This window comes from Apus apus, chromosome 2 (assembly GCF_020740795.1).
Source record: "Apus apus isolate bApuApu2 chromosome 2, bApuApu2.pri.cur, whole genome shotgun sequence".
NCBI lineage: Eukaryota > Metazoa > Chordata > Aves > Apodiformes > Apodidae > Apus > Apus apus.
In genome coordinates, this window is record NC_067283.1 from 150117291 (window position 1) to 150141024 (window position 23734).

At 36.5% G+C, this 23734-nt stretch overlaps 1 protein-coding gene across 4 annotated transcripts in view; it reads left to right on the plus strand.

The window, feature by feature from the left end:
* The window catches only part of KHDRBS3 (KH RNA binding domain containing, signal transduction associated 3), a 92713-nt gene that overhangs the window by 2861 nt on the left and 66118 nt on the right, over positions 1-23734 (plus strand). For all 4 annotated transcript variants that reach the window (XR_007888672.1, XM_051611148.1, XM_051611149.1 and 1 more), the window contains exon 2: positions 22114-22232. Coding sequence is in view for 3 of the 4 variants with exons in the window: in XM_051611148.1 (XP_051467108.1) it covers positions 22114-22232 (119 nt within the window). In the remaining variant the exon portion in view is untranslated. The remainder of the gene's footprint in view (positions 1-22113; positions 22233-23734) is intronic.

Here is a 23734-nt window from a genome sequence, read left to right on the forward strand (position 1 = left end):
GGAACTGAAGTGTGTACTGTGTAGATGAAACAACCAAATTGCTAACAAATTTCTGACAATGTTGAAATTTAGTTTTGAGGGAAAAGTCCTGTGTCTAGACTTCCAAAATCTGCTAATTATAGTTCTCAAGTGAAGTGGATGCATTTGCATATTATGCTTATAATTACAAATTATGATTTGGGTACATAGAGATTACGTAATTTTAACTGATTAAGGGAAAAAAAAAGTGGAGCTTGAAATGCTTTTAGAGTTCCAGGGTAGCCTTACAGTTGAAAAAGAACACTGTGGAGATAAGTAGGATGCTGCAAGAATACTTTCCTGGGCACTGTTATTAATCTGTATTTCAAAATTGAGAGATTACAGCATCTCATTTTCCCCTAACAAAACCTTGTTTGAAGCATTTTGAAAGCGTTGCAATGAAACATCAGTGTCCTTCATTGTTCCTGCGTAGTACATGGAAGTGCTGAATTTCTTGTTGAGAAAATTGCTTAAGTATTTAATGACTTTTCTCTTTGGGACACAAATATAAGACCTATTGCATGAATTTTGCTTCAAACAGTTGAAACATTGATCTGCTGCTTAAATTTTGAACAGTAGGAATATTTTGTAGGAGACTAGACTATATCCTTTGCTGTAATTAAGGTGATTTACTTGTATACTTGAACATTGAGCTTTCCTAAAAATGACATTTTTTAAGCTGTAAACCTTTAAATACACTATAGATTGAAAGTAGACTTATTTTTTTTTGTGTAGTAAGGTGACCAGACTAGTAGGATTAATTTGCAGCTGGTAACAGACACTGGGAACTGGAATATTATGTCCAAACATTATTTTATAATAAGTTATGTTATTGAAGAAGCTTAGGAAAGGTGAGATTCTGTGAAGAAGCAAGAGTTTAGTACATGCTTGTTTGTATTTTTCCTGTTTGCAACTCTCAGGTGCTCATCTTGGTGCAAAATCTGAAAAATATTTTTGCATGTGGAAGTGGTGCTTGTTCTGAAAGCATGGTAGATTGTGTTTTTTTCATTGCAAGGCACTGAGCAACTTTACTTTTCCACCTTTTTTGAGGTCTTTATTTTGAAGGCTGACTTTGCACTTGGGCTTGTATGTAAATGTGCCAGTGAAATATTGATTGTCATGACTTCACAAATGGTGCTGTAAAAACACTGAAAGATCTGTAAGAGATGTGTCACTTTATCATCTTTTACATCTATGGGTATTGATTAATGGCAAGTATTTTGTGAATGCTGCGTAAAGCATGTGAAACTGCAGATGGAAGAAGCTGACTGTGAATAAAACATGTTGATACCCAGACATGTTTTGTGACAGGGGAGATATTAATATGGATGCCTGTCACTTGTTTGACTTGTATAAGTGTGTAGGTGAGGAGCACCCTGTAATCAAAGACTGGGCAGCTGAAGTCCCTTATGTCAGAAGATAATGAGCCCTGGTGCTGTTGCTGAAAGACAGCTCTTCTGTATAGACTGTACCTGTGGAATTCTTCTCTACAGCTCATTTTAGCAGCTTTGAGATTTGAGACAATATCTTAAATTGGCAAGGCTTCCTTTAAATTGTCAACAAGATGATGTACAGGGATAACAAGCCTTCCTATCAGTAGATGGCTGTATGTGCTAGCTGTGTCTTGAATGAGTTTACTGAGCCACGTGACAAGCAGTGATCAGTAGATGCTTTCTGGTTCTTCTGTCAAATTTTGAGTAGGATTTTAGTAATCAAATAGACCACTGCCTCCCTATGAATCAGAGTGAGTGGAATGTGAGGAAAAATCTACTGGCTTTTTGCATTGTGAAGGATATCATCTATCTGATTTTGTTTAGCAGGTAAGGGATAGCTCAGCAAAAATGTTTGATGTAGGAACTTAGAAATGAAGATTTGGTAAATGTTATTGAGTTTGGCAAGCAAGAGATTTTGGGTGCTTAGCAAAGACTTTCTGATTTTTTCTTTCCAAGCAAAATTCTAATTTTTCACATTTCTAAAAGGTGCACTTGATTATGTAGTGAAGTGACACATATATATGTTATAAATAATCAATTTGCTACTGAATTGTCCACTTTCCTCTGAGTACAGCCATGCCATGTCATGAAACAAGTCATGCATAGTGCTGCTCATTTCCAGTCCCTAATGGTGTTATTGTACTTTTTTTGCTGTATAACCTCAAGTTCTCCTCCTTTTCTCATTGTAGTCTCAATCATATGAGCAACACTTGCTTCAAGTGCCCTGTTCTTGGAGGCTGGCAAAACACTTTCTGAAGGTCATGTGTGTTCTATAAAGTAAACATAGCTGAAGAAATCTGAAGGGGTTTTAAGATGACTTGGATGATTCAATTAATTTGATTAAAATAGTTTTCTAATTTGCCCATCAGACAAAACATTTTTTCAGACAAGTCACTAAATTGTCTTTCTTAGAGGTTTGATAAAAGAAACTCTCTTGTTATATTCTAGTAATCAGGCTTCAAAACAACAGTCTATGAAAATGTGCAGGGGGAATTGGTTATTTGGCAGGCTCAGTGTGATGAGAAATGTAGTGACAGTAATAGGAATGGATGTAGTATGATGGTATTACCATAAAACCAGGGAAGGCTGACTTCAGTTCTATTTCTGTTTTCTTAAAACAGCATGAAAAGTAGTAAGACTTGAAGATATTCCAGAGATTCTCCCTCATGTCTCAGCCTTGCTTTTTCAGTAACACTTCAGAACTTTTTTTTTGGCAATGGTTACTCTTTACTTTTACTGCAGTGAAGCTGTATTAGGAAAGTCACAGGACTTACTAATAATTACATTCCAGTCTTGATCTCTAAAAGGCTGGGGAAGTGATTTATCAGGTATTCCAGTCATGTTAACAGAGCTGCTGCGAAATGGAACTGAAGATAATCATATGTACTTCACCCTAGGCTCATCTGCTCTGAAGCATGACTCTAGCCTGCAGCCACTCACCAGTGATCACATTTAGAGTAAAGCTGACTTCTAATTCACTTGCACACTTACTTTGGCAGTCAATGAGAGAGATCGAATTTAAAGGTTTCAAATTTAGACTGACATGGTTTGTCACTTTCAATCCTTTTTGACACCAGCCATGCAAATTAAAACTGTAACCTTCTGGGTAGTTATTTACTGGATAAATCAAAAAGAAGGTCACAGCACTGAATGGCTGCTCTTCTGCCCCATGACTTATTTGACTTAACTTGCAGGTACTTAAATTCTATGTATGTGACTTTTCTGTCCTTTGAGTTCCCCACCTTTGACTTCAAGTATAATTAAGAAACAAAAGAAATTAGGATGTGGTTTGATTTGAAATAATTAGGTATCAAAGTCCAGAGTCGAGTAGGCTCTGTAAAGCATTCAGTGTGGTATTGCATGACTTTTTAATTAGTATTTAGCAGTTTCAGTAAAAAGCATGTTTAAACGGATTAACTGGTAACTGACACACCTAATATTTTATGGTGAATTAACTGACTGTTCTTAGCTGAGCTCTGCAGGAATCTTGCAAGCTTAATGTTTGCATTACTAATACAGTTTTTTTTCAAATAGAATATAAAAATGGCAGGATGTTTATACTGGGAAAACAGAGTATCTTGATAAAGTGAGTTTATCTCTTCAGGAGACCTGGGAAGGCTAATCTGACCTGTGCAATGGGAGCTGTGTAGTAGGGGTGGTAATAGTTCTGGGAATGGCTTGAAAGCGATGTATTGCCAGCTGAGTGTGAGCTCCAAGTGCATCATTAGCTAGAAAATTATCTTTATAGCCTTTAGTTAAGGCCATAAGGACATATGGACTAGGGAATTTCATTTTCTTCTGACATTCTAGGTGCAGAAGTCCATGTGTCTTAATCTTTGAAAAGCTCATGGAAAAAGCACAACACTTGGCAAGCTTTGAGATCTGTAGGCCCCTTGCTAGTCTGATTGGTTTGTGAAAGTGATTGCTGACCTGTGGTTTGAGTGCCTTGCTACTGTCAGAGGTACACAAAGGTGCTAAGAAGCCCTTTAAACTGCTAATGAAATGCCTGGCAAAAACAGTGCAAATGAAAAAAAAAAAAACAACCAAAAAAACCCCACAACAACAACAAAACAACAAAACACACAGTGCTGTAGCAATGGGTGATTAACTCTTAATTCAAGTATAAGAACTAGTGGATTTTTCTTCTCTTGACACCTCTGATTCAAAATGGGATGCATTTTTGGACATTTGACCTCAACTAAATAGTGAGGCTCTTTACTGAGCTGTCAATGACTTGGAAGACTTGTCGTAACTGGGTAGTTGTGACAAGGAGCACATTTAAAGGGTAGCAACTGGAGAGGTGGAGACACGTTTCTGTTAAGCTGAGAAAGTTGTTTTGAGTGTCTCAACAGCTGTGCAGTGCATGTTTTGTTCTTTCTACATTTCTACTCTAAAACATTCCTTTGCTTGAACTCAACTTTATCATATTTATCATTTATTGTTCTTTTGTGTTGTCATTTTTCATCATTTTACCTTATTGTCAAGGTAAAATTAGTAAGAAACTGGCAAGTTAAATGGATTTATTTTCTATTTTCTAGTTGCTGTTTTGCTGACTGCCTTTCATTTCTTATTTCCATGTGTTCATCAGGCTTTTGGCTTCAGCAGCTCAACAGCAACAAAGTTGCAAGGCAGCAAACAAATGTCAGTTTAATTCTTAGAGTTGGTAAATCTTTCTTTTGGCCTATATAGGACAAAAGTAGTTCTTTTATAGTTCTTTATCTTCTAGGAAGAAATTCTTGACAAAATAATTGGAAACCTAAAAGATTAGAAATAATTTCAGTAAACCTATTGTTCTTGCACCTAATCCAAAAGAAAATTTGTTATAACTGCTGCTGTGCTGATCTTGGTATAATGTAGTGACAGTGAAAATCTGAAGTTGCAAATCCTCTGGGGATTTACTGATTTTCTTCAACTTTATTAATCCATTTGGGTTTTACAAAAGGAATAGTCAGTAGAGGAAGGTGGGTTTTTTTTTTCTGTGAATAAGACAATCCAGGAAGAAGTAGATTGCTTCTTTTGCTCTGACACTGCTGCATTCATAGAATGCTTCAAGTCTCTTACTGCCTCTAATTATCCAGTAGCAGTACTCTGGAAAGCAGATGTGTTTGAAAGCAAAAAAAAAAGTAGATGTCTTCAGCCAGCTTTTCCTGCTGCTTTGGGATAATAATGATGTTTAAAAGATATAGAAATAGAAGGACTGCTTTTAATGCAGGATTCTTCCTTTCATGTGTATCCTTTCCTGGTTACTGATAATGGACAAAAGTTTTTGTTACTGGTTCCTTTTGATCTGTGTCCTAATTAACTAGATGTGGTGAAGCACCAATCCTGATGTCTCTGAGCAGCCCAGCTTCTATTTCCCTGAGCTCCTTACTCCTCAGGTACTGAGGATCTGATATTTTAATTGCCTTTCTCCTGTTATCAAGCAGAAATTATGTGCCCTGTTGTATGCAGACTCCAATCATATAGCTCTATGGGGTAAACCAGTGATGGAAAGAAAAAATCACCCTTTTCTCCTAAAATTATAGAGTGCTTAAGGTTGGAAGGGTCCTGAAAGGTCATCAGGTTCCAACCTCCCTGTTGTGAGCAGGGACACCTCCCACTAGACCAGGCTGCACAAGCCCCATCCAACCTGGCCTTGAACACCTCCAGGGAGGGGACAGCCACAGCCTCCCTGACCAAACTGTTCTCAGTACCTTACTACCCTCATGGTGAAGAATTTCTTCCTGATGTCTAACCTAAATCTCCCCTCTTTCAGTTTAAAACCCCTTGTCCTATCACTGCCCTCTCTGGTGAAAAGCCCCTCCCCAGCTTTCCTGGAGCCCCTTTAGGTACTGAAAGGCCACTGTGAGGTCTCCCCAGAGCCTTCTCTTCTGCCCACCTCCAAGCTAATTTTAAATGATAAATTTTAATTGTGCAAAAAGTGAAAAGCACTAAGGACCATCATGTCTGCTTGGTTCTTTCATGGCTTTTTGTCATGTTTGACTATACTCTGTAACCCTCCCTGAGTTTGAAAGGAAATGTAGTTTTCTTGCCTTCACACAGTTTGAGTACAATGTTCTTGGTGTATTTGTTCAGTCCTGGAAGTTCAGAAAACTGGAGTGATTTATCATGATACTAATTATTGGAGTGTTTTGGGACCACTTCCAGCCTGCTTTTTGAGGATCAAGAAGTCCTACTTTCAAGGAAGAAGGTAGTGCCACAGCTGAGTTTTCTGCTTTCCTTACAGGGATTTCCCAAAGCTTATTCTGTTGGTGGAGCAGCTTCTCAAAGTGAAGCAGTTTCTTACTAATTATTTGATGCCATTTCTCCACTTAAATCCAGATGTGTGTGGAGGAGCTAATCTGTTTCACTTCCTGCTTCACAGCAGATAGGTTTCAAGGGTACATTAGCTCTAGTTAATACTTGTTGCTTTTCTAGAGATATTGTTAAATGATAGCTTAGGCTGACTAGTCTGCAAGGTGAAATACAGCGTCTTCATACCAGATTTTAAGACTGGAAAGAACTACTGAGCTCTAGTTTGTCTTGTGTAACACAAATTGGTCTTAAAGATTCTTTTAGCTTATCATATACCCTTGACCTTTTTATTACAGCATGCATCCGTGGTCTGGAAAAATGATTAGGTTTTTATTGGCCTACTGTATAAAAGCATACAACAGAAGATTTATCTTCCTTTCATAACTTACCCTCTGTTCTTCAGACATTTTTTTCTGTAGACACTTGAAGTCTCCACAGAAGCCTGTTTGTACCATGTGAAACAAAAGTTGGGAATGATGTAAGTGTTGTCATAAAACACTTGTGAAGGAATTAATGACCTTCTGAGATTTTTCCAGTCTTATTTTTTTCTGTGAATTTGGGGATCTTGGACAATTATGAAGTATTAATATGAGCATACTTTGGAAAGAGCAGAAGTGCTCCACAGTGTGTTTCCCTGTAGAATACCTATAGGGCATCTTCAATATAGTGATACTGAAATATTGAAGGTTTTTTGGATGCTATTTCTGTGTCAGGAAACTCCATTGGATTAGCAGTAAGACAAAAGTACTAGATAAATCGCCATGCAGTTTTTAATTTTGTGCGGAGCTTTTTCTGAAGGGCTTTGCCTGTTGTTTGGGGTTATTGACAACACACCACAGTCTGTTTCCAGCCTGACAGCAGTGTCCTGCAGCTGAAGGGCTGATGCCAGGTCACAGGGGACACAGGGCTGTTGGGAGCTTCACCAGAATGCTGGATGCCATCAATGTTGGCTTGTTACAGTAACTCTTGCAATTGCATGTGTTCTGTCTACATCTGAAAACACAGATCCCTCCTGAAAGTCAGTATTGGGTTAACTGAGGCTTCAGTGCTTAGGGAATCATTTTCTCAAGATACCTTTTCACCTGGCTTGACTATGTGAATATAAAAAGTTGATGCCCAAGGTTATGAAGGCTTTATTTAATTGGTAACTGGCCTGTTTGAAATTAACACTGGTTGCATCTTTCTGCTCTGCCTTCCTGTTGGTATTTGTCTTTTCTGCTTGTACCTGGATCACAAGCTTGGGCTTAAATATAGACTGAATGATGTGGCTGTAATAGAACTACCTTATCTTTGGACACAGGGTTTCCAAACACAATTGAGATGTGAATGTCACCTGAAATAGCTTTGGCCTGTGCTGTTCTCTTGATGTGTACTTGAACTTGTAAGACTGTTGTCACTCAGTCCAACTCCAGAAGTGCTGAATAAAGTTTTAAAAGAAATACCATGCTATACATTTAAACTTTAAACTCATAGAATATCACATTGTTATTGGCTGATTAAAAGGAAAGTGCAGGGAAACTACCATAATGTTATGTATAAATAATTTGTTCATAGAGGCACTTATGAAATTTACAATGAAATAATAGGTCTTGTTTGGAACACTAAGTAATAGTTCACATAGTTCTAAGATTCTATGATAGTTAAGTGTAAGGCTAATTACAAATGCTGATGTATGTTTCAATATCACATAAGTGGCAAGCAGCTGGCTGTGAGATGATCAGATCTATGAAGAACTCTAGACAAATTATCCTTTTAAAATTAATGCCCTTGAAAAAAAAATATGGATGTGATTTGCTTTCTTACTCAGTAGATCTTATTTTCTGTAGACTCCTGTGATATGCTGAGCATTATGCTAACATAGCTTATTTTCTGCTTCTGAGTAGTTTGTAGGTCCTCAAGGCACTGATCCCTTATTTTTGCCACTGTCCTCAAAGCAGTGATCAAAGCTTTCAATGGCTGATTGTCTAGGCTAGAAGGCTCCTTGTGATGAGGGCTTGCATGAAGATGGTGCTCAGAAGTTAGCTGCTCTAGGCACTAACTAAAGTATTCACCTTTCTGGATAACCTCATGCTAGGACTTTCTGCTGGGGTAGACAGTGAAATGAAAAGAAAAAAAATGAATCTGAAGTACTTTTCTCATTTGGATGAAGCAGGATGTAAAGCTATAGGTTTCATGCTATACAGTTCTTTTGGAATCCTTTGCTTAACTTGATATTAATGTGTTGGAGTAATACACAACTGGAGTGCAAACCTGTAGTTTGTAGTGAGTCAATTTTTCATGGTAACTATTCATTATTCATAAGTCTACAACAGGTGCTAATCATGTAGTTATGTCTTACCAGCATTGGTAGGAAGTATTTTTAGGCACCTCATTTGAATGTTTTGGTGCTGTCATCAAAGCAGAGATTTGAAGCTTTTCTGCAGTCATCTGAGAAGAGCTGAGAGTAGAGACTACAGTGAGCAAACAGTCCCTTTATTCAGATCCAGCACCTTAAAACATGGCTGTGCATACTTGTCAGTAATGAATGCCAAGCTGTGTTGTAATAAAACAAGTGTTGGAGCATTATTTTCCCTTCATTTTATTGATGACTAATTGCTATTTGAGCTGCATCAATTATAGTTAATCACGTTTTAATAATAACCTCTCTTCGCTTTATGGTATTTCATCCTTAAGACAGTTATCCTGACATGGGAGAAGGTTTTACAAGTAACTGAAATACTAACAGAATAGTGAATTTAATTTAAAGCTAGGCCACAAAATAAGGAAATAAGAGCAGATGGTCCCTTCAGAAAAATAGATTAAAGAGAATAGATGTTCTTGGATGCTTACACAGTTAATCCCTTGCTTCTTGTCAAGAGGTACTGCCAATAGGTTGTTACTATGCAAGGGTAAAATAAAAGCTGTATTAATGTAAAAAAGCTTCATTCTCAGCTCTTTCTGGGAATTTAGTGTTATGTTCATATTTTTAAGATAGAGCTATAATAAATTGGAAAAGTAACCTGTTGAATTAGTTGTGTGTTTCAGAAAGGGATACTATAAAAGAGCAACTCTGGGCATGTAGTTCAGTGAAGATTCATTGTAGCATTTCTGCTATTTTTCTGCTCTGTGAAACACTGACAATTGAGTCTTTAAACCCTCATGTCAAATTCGGTAGAGGTTTTTGTGCCTATATTTCTCCTGATGGCTTGAGAGAGTTTGACTTCTCCCTTGTTAAATGTTCTGTGCAGTTCTATTACTAGTATTTTTATTTTCACTTCAGTTAAGCTCCTTAATTTCTGGCATTTATATGAAGTAGCACATTCCAGTATTTTGGTGGTTATTCTGTTTGTAAATAGGTAAATCATTTCTGCACTTGCTCTGAAATCAATGATTCAAGAAAGGGAAGTGAGATTTGAAAGTCAATATACACATGAACCATTCTTTAGGAAAACTTATTTGTGGGACCATAAGGATACCCATTATGTCTGTGTTGGTATTTTGTTCTTCCCAAATGCACTTTTATGCTTTGCTTATCTCTAGTAGCAAGGAGTACTAGAACAATCTACCATATTAAATGGTTGTTACTGTCTCAAGTGTCCTTCATCCTTTAGGCACCCAGAATTTCTTAGGCAGCTGCATTTTTTTAAGTGCCTCCACTTTGTCTGCTACATCTAGAAGATAACTAGATGCTATAATTTTGAAAACTGGAGTATGAAAATTTCCTTTCTCATTTAGAAGCAATTTAAACATTACTGGACCAAGGAGTAATGGCACCTCAGGTTCTTGGCATTTGCCCTTTTCTTATTGTTTCTTGACAGATAGAAGTGGTGAAGGAACTTGAATGTATGGGATTGTGAAGGCAGGCAGGGGATAGATAGGCAGGGCAGGTGCCTGGGCTTAGTGGAAGCTTCTGCACTTCTCCAGTGCTACTCATACCTTAATGTGAGCAGTTCAGCTTTGGTTTTGGTGTCCCAGCTTGAATGTGAGTTGTTCCACACAACTTAAAAATGTCAGCTGCCTTGTGCATGTGATGCTTCCTAGTAGTTGATGATTTCCTGTAAAATCTGTGGGAATGTACTAAAACCTGCTGTTTAAGCTATTAAATATAGGATTTGCTGCCACAAGAAAAATCGTAATGTACACAATCCTCACTGGGAAGAGGTAGTAGTGTTGAGTGAAAGCTGAGATTTTGAAGTTAGCAGGATTGAAACTAAAACAGTAACATTTCTAAAATTAGGCACATAACTACATGAGGTAATGTGTCTTCTGAAACAGCAATAAAATGGAGGCATCCCCTTTTCCACTTCCACATAAGCACTTAAAAAAAATAAATAAATTAATTTTAAATTAGATGACTGCAGATTTTTAAATTGTCTTAAAAAATTAAGACAACTTAGTTCACAATATCTTGTACTGAGTAGTTGCATAGAACATCATGCAGGTAGGTATTCTCCTCCTTAGAGCTATAATGTAACTGTCTGCTGGGGAAAAAATATACTTTTTTACTGAAGAAAATACTTTTATAAGCAAATTTACTAATCTTAAATATACTGTTTATTCCAAAGGAACTGTTTATTTTCACTTAAGCTAAATGTGAAGACACTTTCTTTAGATAAATTATAATTCAGAGATGTTTCCTGTGGCAAGTAGAATCATACCATAAATGCTGCTAAAACAGTGGTATATTTTAACTTGCTTTACAAGGTATGTTTCTTCACATCTCACTGGCCTAAGTTGGTAGTTATTTCAGAGATGTATGCAGGTATAAATTATGAAGATTTGTTTAATCTTTTTCTTAAGTCTGTAAATAAGTAATATTCTATTAGGTGAATGCTAGAAATGCTGGTTTAAGGAAAAATCCTTTGACAGCTGCCACAGGAGTTGGAAGATTGCTTTCTTCAGTGAAGGTGCTATGTGGAATAAGCACATGGGCCTACAGAGATCAGACTCATTGCAGACTTAGATCTTGCTTCTTTCCTGGAGAAACTGATCTGTTGGTAGATATGTTAGTTCTTTCCCTTGTGAGCTGCAGCTGGAATGAGTCCATGAGCTGGACTTTCAAGATCTATCACACTTCTAGGGAAGTCTTATCTTGGTCTAAAGTTCCTTGAAGTGATTCAACTGCTTTTATGTTAAGTAGTTTAACAGAGTAATGTTTAGAAACAATTGAATGTGGTAGCAATTTGCTTAATTCTGTAATTTATATCTTCATACACAGAAAACGTATTTGGATTCACCTGCTATTGAGCATATGGAAGGAATAGTAATTAATGTTATTCCTCTGCTGGTTAAAAAAAACTTGGATACTAAGAGGTTTTTTCATTCAATTTTGATTGAAGTTCCTACATAAAATTTCCAAATGATTTTTTTTAAGCTGCACTTTCCCATAGGGCAGTAGATTTTACAAGATGCTGTTTTATTTTTTTCCTGCCAAGCTGTGTTAGTGCAGCCAAGGACTGGAGTGGATGACAAATATTAAAAGTACAATAATTGTATCAAAAGTAGTGTTTTGCCTCTCTTTGGATGGTAGTGGCAGTAATGGCCTTCTGAAGGATTACAGTTGTGTTAAAGTAATCCAGAGTGGTGTTCTGGAATTAATCTCCTTTCTTCTATATACACCAACTAACCTCCATGGGGTTGTTTCATACATGTGTGGACGAGAATATACAAATGCTGTAGGATCTTTGGGTTGTTACCTTTTTCATATGTATTCTGAAAGCATTTTTCAAGTTCTTGAGCTAAATTTTTGTTTTATGGATTAAACTTCAACCAATTCCCAGTGTTATGGCTCTTGATGTTCACCTGTGGTTTCATGTTCTTTCTGTACAAGTTCCTTTTCATACTTCTTGCACATCAATATTTTGTGCTTTGGTAAATAAGGTTGCAGACATGAAGTCTCAGAAATATGAGCAATTTATATCAAAGCACCAAGGAAACTTGTGTTTGAATCAACAAGCTGAGAAATTTATAAACTTGTATTGAGTCAAAACAGGTAGGTGTGAAAGTTACTCAGCATTTACTGTTTTCAGTAGTTAATCTTTTATAGGCACTGAAGCAGTACCACAGAATTTACAGATGTTTTCTCAATTTCTGTAGTAAGAGTGAGATTACACTTGTTGGTGATGGTTTTGTTGGATCCTGTGGGATGACTTTTGCAAGCACTAACAGTGGTGCTGAGTTTCACTGAATTCATGGTGAGAATGCAGATGCAATACAGGTACCTGTGATAGCCTCATCTCTGTTCCTTCCCCTAACACTGCAGCATGACCAATAGGCTTTTATTGGACAGACATGTATTTTAGACAATGTGGTGTTTTGGGAAGCAGGTGAGATTTGTAACTTTGGAAGGATGTGTACACTTCAGCCATGCAGACTAGAGTAATGGTGGGGCCATGAGGAGGTGAAAGAATGGACTGCAGTACACCTGGTCTGAATCTGTGTCTCTGGAGTGTTTGAGTGCATGTAATTCTGAGGTAACATGAATTTCTAGTATGCTTTCAGGTAATAATGATTTTCTGAGCCACAGTATTGAGAAATATTGGGATGGGGTCTGAATTCATTAGAACTAGTACTTTTTTAAAAATACCAAAGAGGGGTCAAATCTTTTCTTTAAAAAAACCTTTCAAAACTCTTCTGCAAAACAGCAGAAATCAAACAGGTAGCTTGGTAGAACTTGTACTGGGTAGAGCAGAAGGTTCACGCCTTTCAAAATGCTGGCAATGCTGTTCTAGTGCATTGTTCTAGTGCAGCCCAGGGTGACTGTGGCCTTTGCAAGCACACAGTCCTGGCTACTGTTTGACTTGTTAGGACTCCCAGGTCCTTTTCTGCACAGCTGCTTTCTAGCTGTTTGGTGTCAAGTCCATTCTGGTGCAAGGGGTTATACCTCCTCAAGTACAGGATTTTTCAATTCCTTTGAACTAAATAAGATTGCTGTCTACCCATTTCTCCAGCTCCTTGAGGTACTTGAGTGTCATCACAACCATCTCATGTTTGACCTACTTCTCCCAGCTTTCTATTATCTTTAAACTTGCTGAAGCTGCACTCTGTCCCATTATTCAGGTCATTGATGATGGTGATACAGTATTGACCTTTGGAGCACACCCCAATTGTATGGTCTCCAGGCTGGGCTGGTTGTGATGCCACTAATCACCACCCTTTGAGCCAGATGGGTTAGTTTTGTCACCTCACTATTAATTTCTCTAGCTGGTACCTCATTGGCTTACAAGAGGATGGTGTAGGGGACAGTATCAAAAGTCCTAGTACAGATGAGATGGAAAATATCAGCTGCTTTTGACTTATCTGGGGATGTATTTCTGTTGATGAAGACTCTTAGTTTGGTATGGCCTGACTTACTTGTCATAAATCTATGGAGACTATTTGTGATCACTGTGTCCTTCATATGCTTGGAAATAGTTTTCCAGGGCTGTTTACTGTGTCACCATCCAATGGATCAAGGTGAGTCTCACCATCCTGTTGTTCCTTAGATCTTCCTCCTGGTGGTTGAAGATAAAACTGATAATTGCTTTGTTTCAGTCATCAAGAACACTCCCTGATGACCATGACTTTTCAAAAACAGAGTGACCTGTTAATGACATCAGCCAGCTGCCTCATTGCTTGTGGATGTTTCCTGAAATATATGGTTTACTGATTATTTCAAGTAAATTGTGACTTATTGCTGTGAATTATGTTTTATTAGGATTTATTAATTGGATATGACACACTGAATTAAGGGTTGCCATAGTGCGAGGCTGTACCCTGAGTCTTCTGCCAGTTGGAATGGGGGGTGCTGGCCAAGCTCTTGAGTTGCTAAAATAGTTTTGTAGAGAAGTAGGGGAAGATAATATTACTTTGTCTTACTGATGGGTACATAAGTCATGCATATGCTAGGTAAACAGTTGTACACTTGTGTAACTATCGATTATACAAAATATGGGAATGGAAAATATCCTGCTAAAGTGTGTTTTGGTAGTATAGGTGTCTTCCAGTATTAAATGGGTTTTGCTTTAATCTGTTGGCAGATATTTAGACTGCACTGTATTTTCCATTGCCCTAAAAAGCTTTAAAAGTGGCATTTAATAGTGATCAAGTCTGTCTGGTTTAGGGTTAAATAACTGGATGTGTTTTGGCTAGTGTTTCAATGTGGCAATAGTATAAAATGTGATACAAACATGTTAAGAGCTGTGGATCATATCTGTCTTTCAAATGAGGTCTGAATTATGCTTTTCCTTCTTGTGAAAGTTGATAAAGGAATCACAACGTTTATTGAATAGTGCTATGCACAAAATAAGGTATATGGATATGGACCCTTCTTGACAATTGCCAAGGTGACAATTTAAATCTTATGTAAGGGCTTCCTGATCGTGTTCATACAGGTGAATGAAAAAGATGGAAAAGCTTTTGTAAGGGCTTTTAATACAAAATGTTGACCTCATTTTATCTAAGCCCTGTGCCTCAAATAGGGTAAGATTTGTATGCTGAATTCCCTTCTGAAATAAGTCACAGAATTAAATTTGAAACCTGCACCCAAAATGGCTTTATCTGTGCTGCCAATTGTTATGTTTGCATGTGCAGCTTTTTAAGGGAATTACTTCAACTCCTCAATTTTGCTCCTACCGTATCATATAAATAACTTAAAGGGCTTCCAGAGCTTTGCCTTTGGGGCTTGGGGGCTACTTGTGCTGTCAAATGGAGCCACAAAAAAGTATTTGCAGAAAGAGTAGTATTATCTCTAGGCTATTGTTCAGTAGGTAAATACAAGACAGCATGGGTCACGTTTTGGACACCTTCTCAGAAGAAGTATCACAGAATGCCTGAGGCTTTAAGAAGCCTCTGAAGGTTGGGTCTGCTCAAGCCAATTGAAGCCAATGTTTTTTTTTCCAACATTTAGGCAGGAAGGTTAGGTGTTCCTGAAGCAGGGAGGAACAAGGAAGCAATTTTTTTCATTCTGATAGGATGCAGCATCCAAGTTTGAAGTACTTGACTGTAGGACATTGGGCACTGCTTTTCCACACATGCTTTGCCTTTGGAAATTTTTATTTTTAAGTTACGGAGCAAATGAGTTGACATTTTTGCAGATGCCTGACTGTGCTAATGTGAAAACATTCATGTTAAAGTAAATTGTCAACAGTAGGTAAATCATACAGGAAATTTTAGCACTTTGTCATAAGTTCAGGAGCTCTTTTCACAATGAAATAAACAGTAATTTTCAGTGGAAAAAGGTGGGTATCTGGAACTGAAGTCTGTTTGTATCTTGCTGTTTTTCTATGCAAGACTGACTAAAGACTTGTTAATATCTTAATGTTACTTTTGACAGTTTCTACTGTGGTACTACTTACTTTATTGCTGATATTAATCAGTCTGAAGAGATTTTAGTACAGTCATATTCGATGTGATGGTAACCAGCATTCAGTTGGTTTTGAATTGCTTAAATAAAAAGGCCTATTCAAAATATTTGTCATATTGGTGACTGCAGACTGTAGTATTTAAACTGTAAAATAGAACTTAAAATGCCTGTCAAAGCAATTTAAAGATTGGTTTAAGTCTAACAGGAATATTGTTATTAATTTGAGTATGCTGTGTATTGTAGACATCATTTTAGCACGAACCACTCATTTTATTGTAAATTCAAATCAGTTTCATTGTCAGTTGCTTCTACAAAATGAAGGTGGTGTATAAAAGACAGTTATTCTGAATTCAACTATTGTAATGTGCATTTGTTGAAACAAATTCCTGTTTCTTATGTACAGTTCATGCCCTTAATGTAGTGCTTTTTATGTCAGTTCAGAATTAGGACCTACTGTGGAGGCTAAATTAGTGATTGAAAAAGGCTTTTGTAAAGAATAAAAGGGATGACTGAGGAGGATTGGTGGCATTTGCTGAAGTTCATAAAGGAGTGGGGATGAGTGCAGTAACAGAACAGATGCATTAAAAAATGAGAATTTTAATACATTTTTTACTCAAGTCCCATTCAGGATGGACCTAGATGTAGCTGTTCCACATATTTAACTCCCTTATTTATTTAATTTTTTAGCTTATTTATGGTTTATTTGCTTGATTACATTAGTTTTCTAAATTGACTTTCATGAAGATACACTAATCAGTATTTGCTCTGGAAAAATCTTGTGAATGGGCAAAGGTTATTTGTACAAGCATTTACTTACTGAAAATGTTTAGTTACTGATCTTGTAATTGGGGTTTGGTTTTTTCTGGGTGAGTGTGATGCTACATACACTTCAAACTGACGATTTCTGCATCCCTTGTGAACATGTGTACAGAGAAACTGCTTTAAAGCCAACATGGATATGTTTGGTGGTTTTTCTTAGACACTCAAAACCAGGAGGCTAAGTTGACTTCCTGTTCAGTGCAAAAATGGGGAGGGTTATCCAGCTTCATACTGACCAAGAGGACATGGGGAGTGAGTTGTAGGTCTCTTAGAGGTTGCCTTCAGGAAATACATGGGATTTATTTAAGAAAGCATTTTGAAATGTATTCAAGCCTTAGTGTGTACTGTCAGCTGAAAATAATTTTGTTGAGGAAGTACCATTTCAGGTAACTTTTAATTGCCCTGTTACTGGGGGAGGAAATAAAGGAGACAGTATAAGAGATCTATGATCTGAAGCACAGCTGAGACCATTTTATTATGACAACAAGATAAAGCTGTCATCATCAAAATTAAAACTATTATTGGTCACATCCTATGAGACTGTACTTTGGATTTAGCAGAAATAGTCATAGAAGGACTGTAAGCATTAAATCAACGTCCTGCATAGCAGACTTTCTATGACTTGGCTTCATTGCTAAAGTTCTGCCTGCCAATATTTTTAGAATAGGTGTGTTTATAATGTGCCTTTTCAGATAAAGTATGGATTTTGCCACATTTTCAAATAAGAAATACTATAGAATGCTGGAGAATTTTACACATGGTATAAAATAATGTTTTAATCCTAAAGACTGTTTCAGAAACACTTACTGATACTCCCAACTGGAAGGACTGTAGGGAGATTGAGGAAACTGAACCAATAAAGTCCATGTGTTTTCCTCCATTGAGGAAAAAATATTTTTGTTTTGAAATGCTGCTACAACTGACTTGGAGTCTCCCTGTTCCTCTAGAAGCTTGTTAAAGCTTGGGTGCGTCCTTTAAAGTAGATCTTTATAAAATGCAAAAGAGTATATCAAAGTGGTTTTTTGTACCATTTTTTTCTAACGTGAAAGCAGAGGGGATGGTATGGTCAGACCAGATATCCATCCAGCTCAGTGTTGTATTTCCAGCAGTGGTCAATAGCAGAGTTTTTTCAAGAAGTAAAAGGTCAGGGAAAGTATATAAAGATACTTCCACAGCCTTCAATTTTACTTACGACCTTTCTGAACTGGAGGAGGTCTGTTTTTTCTAAGTCAGCTATGAAGTCTTGAGAACTTACTGAGAAACACTGTTATTGGGGCACACTTCAGTAGTTGAACGACAGAATTGTTTAGTTGACTTGGTCTAAATTTTCATGTTTCTATCTCTTAGCTAAAAGCTAATAAAATTTTAATTGTCCAAATAAAGCAAAATGTATAGCTGCTGTTGTATTGTGTTAGTCATTTCCAAAACCTCTTCAGTGTATTTCAGTCAAGAATTATTTGAGTATTTATGAAGGATAATGTTGTTTTTACAATAACGTGTCCACTTGGATGTGTTCCAGTGTGATCTGCTCTAGGGGTTCCTGCTCTGGCAGGGGATTGGACTAGATGATCTCCAGAGGTCCCTTCCAACCCTTACCATTCTATGATTTTCACTTCCAAAATTAACTTAAAATGCAGTTCTACCAACCCCTGTTTTTTGAAAACCACATTCAATTGTATGTCCTAGAACTTGAGCATTAGATTTTTCACTTGTTCTTCCATCTGAAGTAGAAGAAATAAGTATGAAATTTGGATTCAATAGGGCATCTGATAAGACTTCTGAATCTAAGGTGTAAAATAGTAGAATGCTTCTTAAGGATTTTCATACACATTTATCTTGTTCCTGTTTCTCCTGATCTTGTGTTTTAGGATTGTTAAAGACAATTACAGCAAACATTTGTATTTACTTTGAGTCTGACATTTGATCTTACATTGATTATATTGATTTACTATAGACAAATACAGCATTATTTTGTTCCACATTAAACTTGGGTGTTTATATTGGTTTAGCAGAGGGAGCTGAAATCCTGACTTGTAGTTCTGCCACAGGAAGATTAATTCTACCTAAAGATTAATGTAGAACAATTTAACTTTTTCATTATCTGATGTATCTAGAAACATTTGGTGAATTAACTGAATAATCATTGCTTAGATCTCTCTACTATGATTAAATGTAAAGAAAATAATCCATGCAGTTATTAATTCCTCCAGTTAAACTCCTGGACTGTTGTATTAGCTGCATCCTTGGTCTGAGAACATGGGATTTTAATCTCTAGCATTACAGGAGGCTTTAATCACATGTTTATTTGCTATTTGTGATCTAGGAAATGTCATGGCTCCATATAGCTAAGCAGACAGAATGTAATCTAAGGATTAGGAAAAGGCAAATCTTCCTTCCCATTTGACCTTAAATCTGATTGGATTTCCTGTGATCTGGAATGATTTTTTTCCCTAATTATCTGAAGTTTGCTATACATGAAAGATACTGAATGACCTGTGCAGATTTGGGTAAAATTCTAATTCTAACTTTATTTCATATTAATCTTAGATTTGAGATGAAAGAAATTACAAGAAATAACAAATCTGAGAGAAAACGTGGTTTCAATGTAAACTTTTTTAGTAATTCAGTGGACTTAACGTTGCTCATTCAAAAGTTAGGGTAAATAAATAAAAAGGTTCTTTAAATGGTTGATGAAAAGTAGCTCTTTGGGGCAGGGAATCTGATCTTGAGAGTAATGAATATATTTCTGTTTAAAATTTACTTTGCTTCAAGTTGATTACTAGAGCAAGAATGTTCTTTGTATGGCCTTTTTTATTAAGTAATAAAAATAGCATTATTCTGGCATTATATCTAGCATCAATCAAGTTGTTGCAGTCAAGTCCTTCAAATACTGAATTCAAATAACTTATGTAACCTAAAACATTTAGGAAATGTATTCATCTTTTAAGCAATTCATTCAGCTGGCTCATCTGAGGAATGTTACTGAGAGACTTTTAGTACTTTGCTCTTAAGTCTTAAAATAAATTTTAACATGCTTAAGTCCACTTGAGGATTTTATGCTACAGGTGCTTCTAGCTTGTAAGTTTTGATCACTTCAGGAAAAAGCCCTTCACTGTAACAGTGAGTATAGCTACTGGAAACTAATAAAGATCTCATATTGATTTGACTACCAGGAGTCTGTTCCAGAATAAGCTTAATTCCTAATTTTGAACAAAACTGAACCATACTTTTCTGATTGCTCTGAAAAAAATTCTAGTCCTAATATTTAGAGTCAATAGTGAATGAAGTAATCGAATTTTGTTGTTGCTTCGGTCATAACAAAGTGGATGTATTTTTGTTACAACTTTAATATTTGGTGTTTCTTGGTGTAGAATGTTGCTAGAGAACAGCACACTTTCTGATCAGATTTGAGCTTTGAGACTTCATACTGCTAATAGTGTATAACTGCAGTGTGAAAAATCAGTGTCATGCTTGTTTTACACTTGTAAAACACACAAACCTCTAGTCTGGATTTCCAAGAGAAATCAAAGAACTTCATCATAACAGACCTTGTTAGATCAAGAAGCAGAGGTGTTACAAAGATCACTTGTATTTGAGAGTTATGAGAGTGCTACACTCTTGTGTCTGAACATAATATTCAGAACCTTTGACTTAAAAAAAATACCAGACACCTGCTTTCTGAGTGGAAATATTTGCTCTCTACAAATACCTAAAAGGAGGTTGTAGTGAGGTGGGTGTTAGCCTCTTCTCCCAAATGGATAATGATAGGACTAGGTGAAGTGGCCTGAAGTTGCACCAGGGGAGGTTTGGGCTATATTTGAGGAAGAATTTCCTTACCAAAAGAGTGGTCAGGCACTGGAACAGCCTGCCCAGGGAGGTGATGGAGTCACCATCCCTTGAGGTATTCAAGAAACATGTAGATGTGATACTTCAGGACATGCTCTAGTGGGCATGGTGGTGTTTTCTTCTGGGTTGATGGTTGGACTCGGTGATCTTAGAGGTCCTTTCCAATCATGACAATTCTGTGATCATGCCCTATAAAATGTCTTCAATTTCAGAACTTCAGTGTAACTTCACATCTATTTAAATGCTCATAGTTCTCTAGTCCATAAAGTGGCATCTATGATGAATATGAATTCCAGTTGTACCTGGATTCGGCTGTTAAAATGTGTTCCTCAGTAGCTGTCAGCAGGTTGGCTGTAGGCTGAGGGGTTTGGGTTTTTTTCTGAGCATTCTGCAACATAAATGACATTTCAGAGGAAGGTTGCTTTGATAGGCCTCCTCCAGCATGTTTACATTACTAGAATCCATAGGAATTAAAAACTTCCTAAGGACTTAAGATTTGAAAATATAGCTGGGAAAGGCTTTTCTTTCAAGAAGCCTTAAAGTAGTGTTAGAGTGGTTTGGCTTTCTCGGTTTTTCAGTCACCCAACATTAACTTGAATATAACCAATTCTGTTTTTCCTGTTCTGTGCTAGTGAGGTGAAAACCAGCATGGAAGAATGGTGCTTCAGTTATTGGGGAAAAATATAATCTTTTCTGTTCTGGTAAATGGAGATGGACTGGTATTCATTGAGCAAAACTGTTAAAGATGGATGGATTTTTTCAGTAGTAAGAAATGTTGGTTTACTCCTGTTTTTTTGTCAGGAGAACTTTCAAACCAAATTGTTTTTTAAAGTGTATCTGAAGGATGGTTGCTTTTCCTATATTTTTTTTTGCAGTCAGAAGTTTTTATTGCTGTCTCCTATTGGCATAAGGTCACATTCACACTTTAAGAAGCTTGAAAAAGTCTTGATAAATGTCATTGACTTCTGGTTAGATTAGAAGGGTCTGTTTTGTTGTGGAAAAACTAAGAAGGTGTTTAAAGATTTGGGAGGACAAATACCAGATGTCCCTAGAAGAACTTTGGTTGTACATAGGAAATTTATTGGATTTTGTATCCTGTGCGAACATATTTATCACTGCAACTCAGTGTGCTGGAGTCCAATGTAGCAAAGACTACAGGCAGTACTTCATTTTTTAGTCTCCTTTTATGCTTGTGTTTACCTGAAATTAAATGTGCAATTTTGCATTAGCACACTGGAAAATAATATTTGGGGAGAATTATACTCAAGAATCAGTTTTGTATGTAGTTATGGAATGAGTCATGCAGCCTGTGTTTGAACCTCTAAATCTCATTCCTAATCATCATTGGTTTAACACTAATCTCAGATTTCTGGGTGTGATTTATGTGCCTCAATTACATTCCTGAAATCTTGAATGCTTGATTTGACACCTGTTCATAAGTGCACTGTAGACAAACACCCTTAAAACTCTGTACTTTGTATATAGCATAATGGATAAAATAGTCAAGTATTGAAGTATAGTTACGATTTTAATTTAAAAATGAATAAAAGTGTTTAAGAAGTTTTTCCTGCTTGAGCCATATAAAATGTAAATGTATCCTAAGCTAACAGTTAATGGTTACAATGCTAATTCAAGGTGTTGATATGAATATTAAAAAAGCTTGAAAAAGCAAAACACCATTTACCCTATTGATTACACATTATGCCATGTATACTATGCCACACAGCATTAGCTTTAAAGCTTTTGCTTTATATTGCCTTTGAAGACTCAGCTTTTGGTTTGTTGTATTAAACTGAGAAAATAACTTTTTTCTTTTAACAGAAATTGAAAAATTCCAAAAAGGGGAAGGAAAGGAAGAAGAAAAATATATCGATGTAGTCATCAATAAGAATATGAAGTTGGGACAAAAGGTTTTGATTCCAGTAAAACAATTCCCTAAGGTAAGTCTACTTTTCTTATTTGATAAAACTAAGGCCTTATAAAAGATATTCCACTAATATCTTTACTAGCTTTTTTTAGCTGTTAAATTTTCAAAAGTATTAATAATCTCTACTGTTGCTGTTCTGCTGTCTGTTCTATAGAAGTTCTAAGACAGGAATGGTCCTTGTTGGAATTAATGTGTAGGAAAGCAGGCTGGTCACACAAAAGAATAGTGTGTTGAGAACAGATGATAAATTACTAATTTTCAGGATAGCAGGATCCTCTTCAGAATAACAAATGGAATGAAATATATTCAAGTTGACTCTGATACCGGCTATGAAACTTGCTTATTATAGGTAGAAGCACAGCTTAAAATGCACCTTTAAAGGAAATCTCTGTGTAAACATTTTCCTATCTTCTTAAGTTTTAGCTGTTGTTAACCTTGCATCAGTTAGACCTGCATTACTCAATTATTCAGTCTATTCTGGAGGGGTATTAACATATTAATATCTTTGACCACCATCATGAATTCTTTGCACTTCTTTACTACAAGATATTACCCTGCACTAAAATATTGCTCCCCAGAAGCATTCAACATTCAATAGACTGAGGAAATATGTTAATGTTAATGTTATGAAAGTCAAATTAACATTTTTTCACTTGTTTGAAATGGCTTTTGCTTCCTGCTAGGAATTTCAAGAATACTTCTGTTTCTGGTCAAGGAGGAATTTAATTCCTTTATATCTTCCTCCATTTCTCAAGAAGACTTTTTCTTTATTTTTCCCCACACTACCAATGTTTTCCTCACAGAGTCTGCTGTGTAACTTGAAGGAGTTGCTTTACTGCTGTTGAAAGCTTTGTGAAATACTGTTGCAGTCAATTCAACTTTGCATTACCATTTATGTGTGGGCACCTCACTGGAAGTCTGATTTAGAAGTAATTTTTTTTTTTTCTGGGAAAAGCTATTTACAGACATACAGAAACAAAAACAAGGGAAAGTAAAAGGTAGGGGAAGTTTACATAGTGTTTGTAGCCAGATGTTTTTCCTATAAATGTTGAGCTGTAGATACTTAAGCTCAAGAGGAAGAAAAATGAACAGGTATTAAAAAGGGAAGTGGTGCCACTTGAAAGATTATTCCACTTCTTTACATAGAATCAACTTTCTTTAAAGGGTTAAACACTTAAATTCTTACTCAGGGTAGCTAGTAGTAAAGCCCTTGGCATTTTTTGAATGGGGCAGGTGTGCTCTGTCATGTGCTCAGTAGTTCTGGTCCATGGAAATATTCTCTGACTGCCTGAGCTGGGATTAAGCATGGTATCTGCTTTGTAAAGAAACCTGAATTTATATCCAGATAGAGCTTTGTTATCCTGCATGTCTTTTTAGATCATCTAGGGAACTGTGCAGGATAGATATGCCATTTGGGTTCTTAAGTCTCCACTTGGTCTCTCCCCACAGAATGCAGGATACTGGTTTCTCTATTCACAAAGATCTCCCTCTGCCACAGCATATAAAATCCTAGGT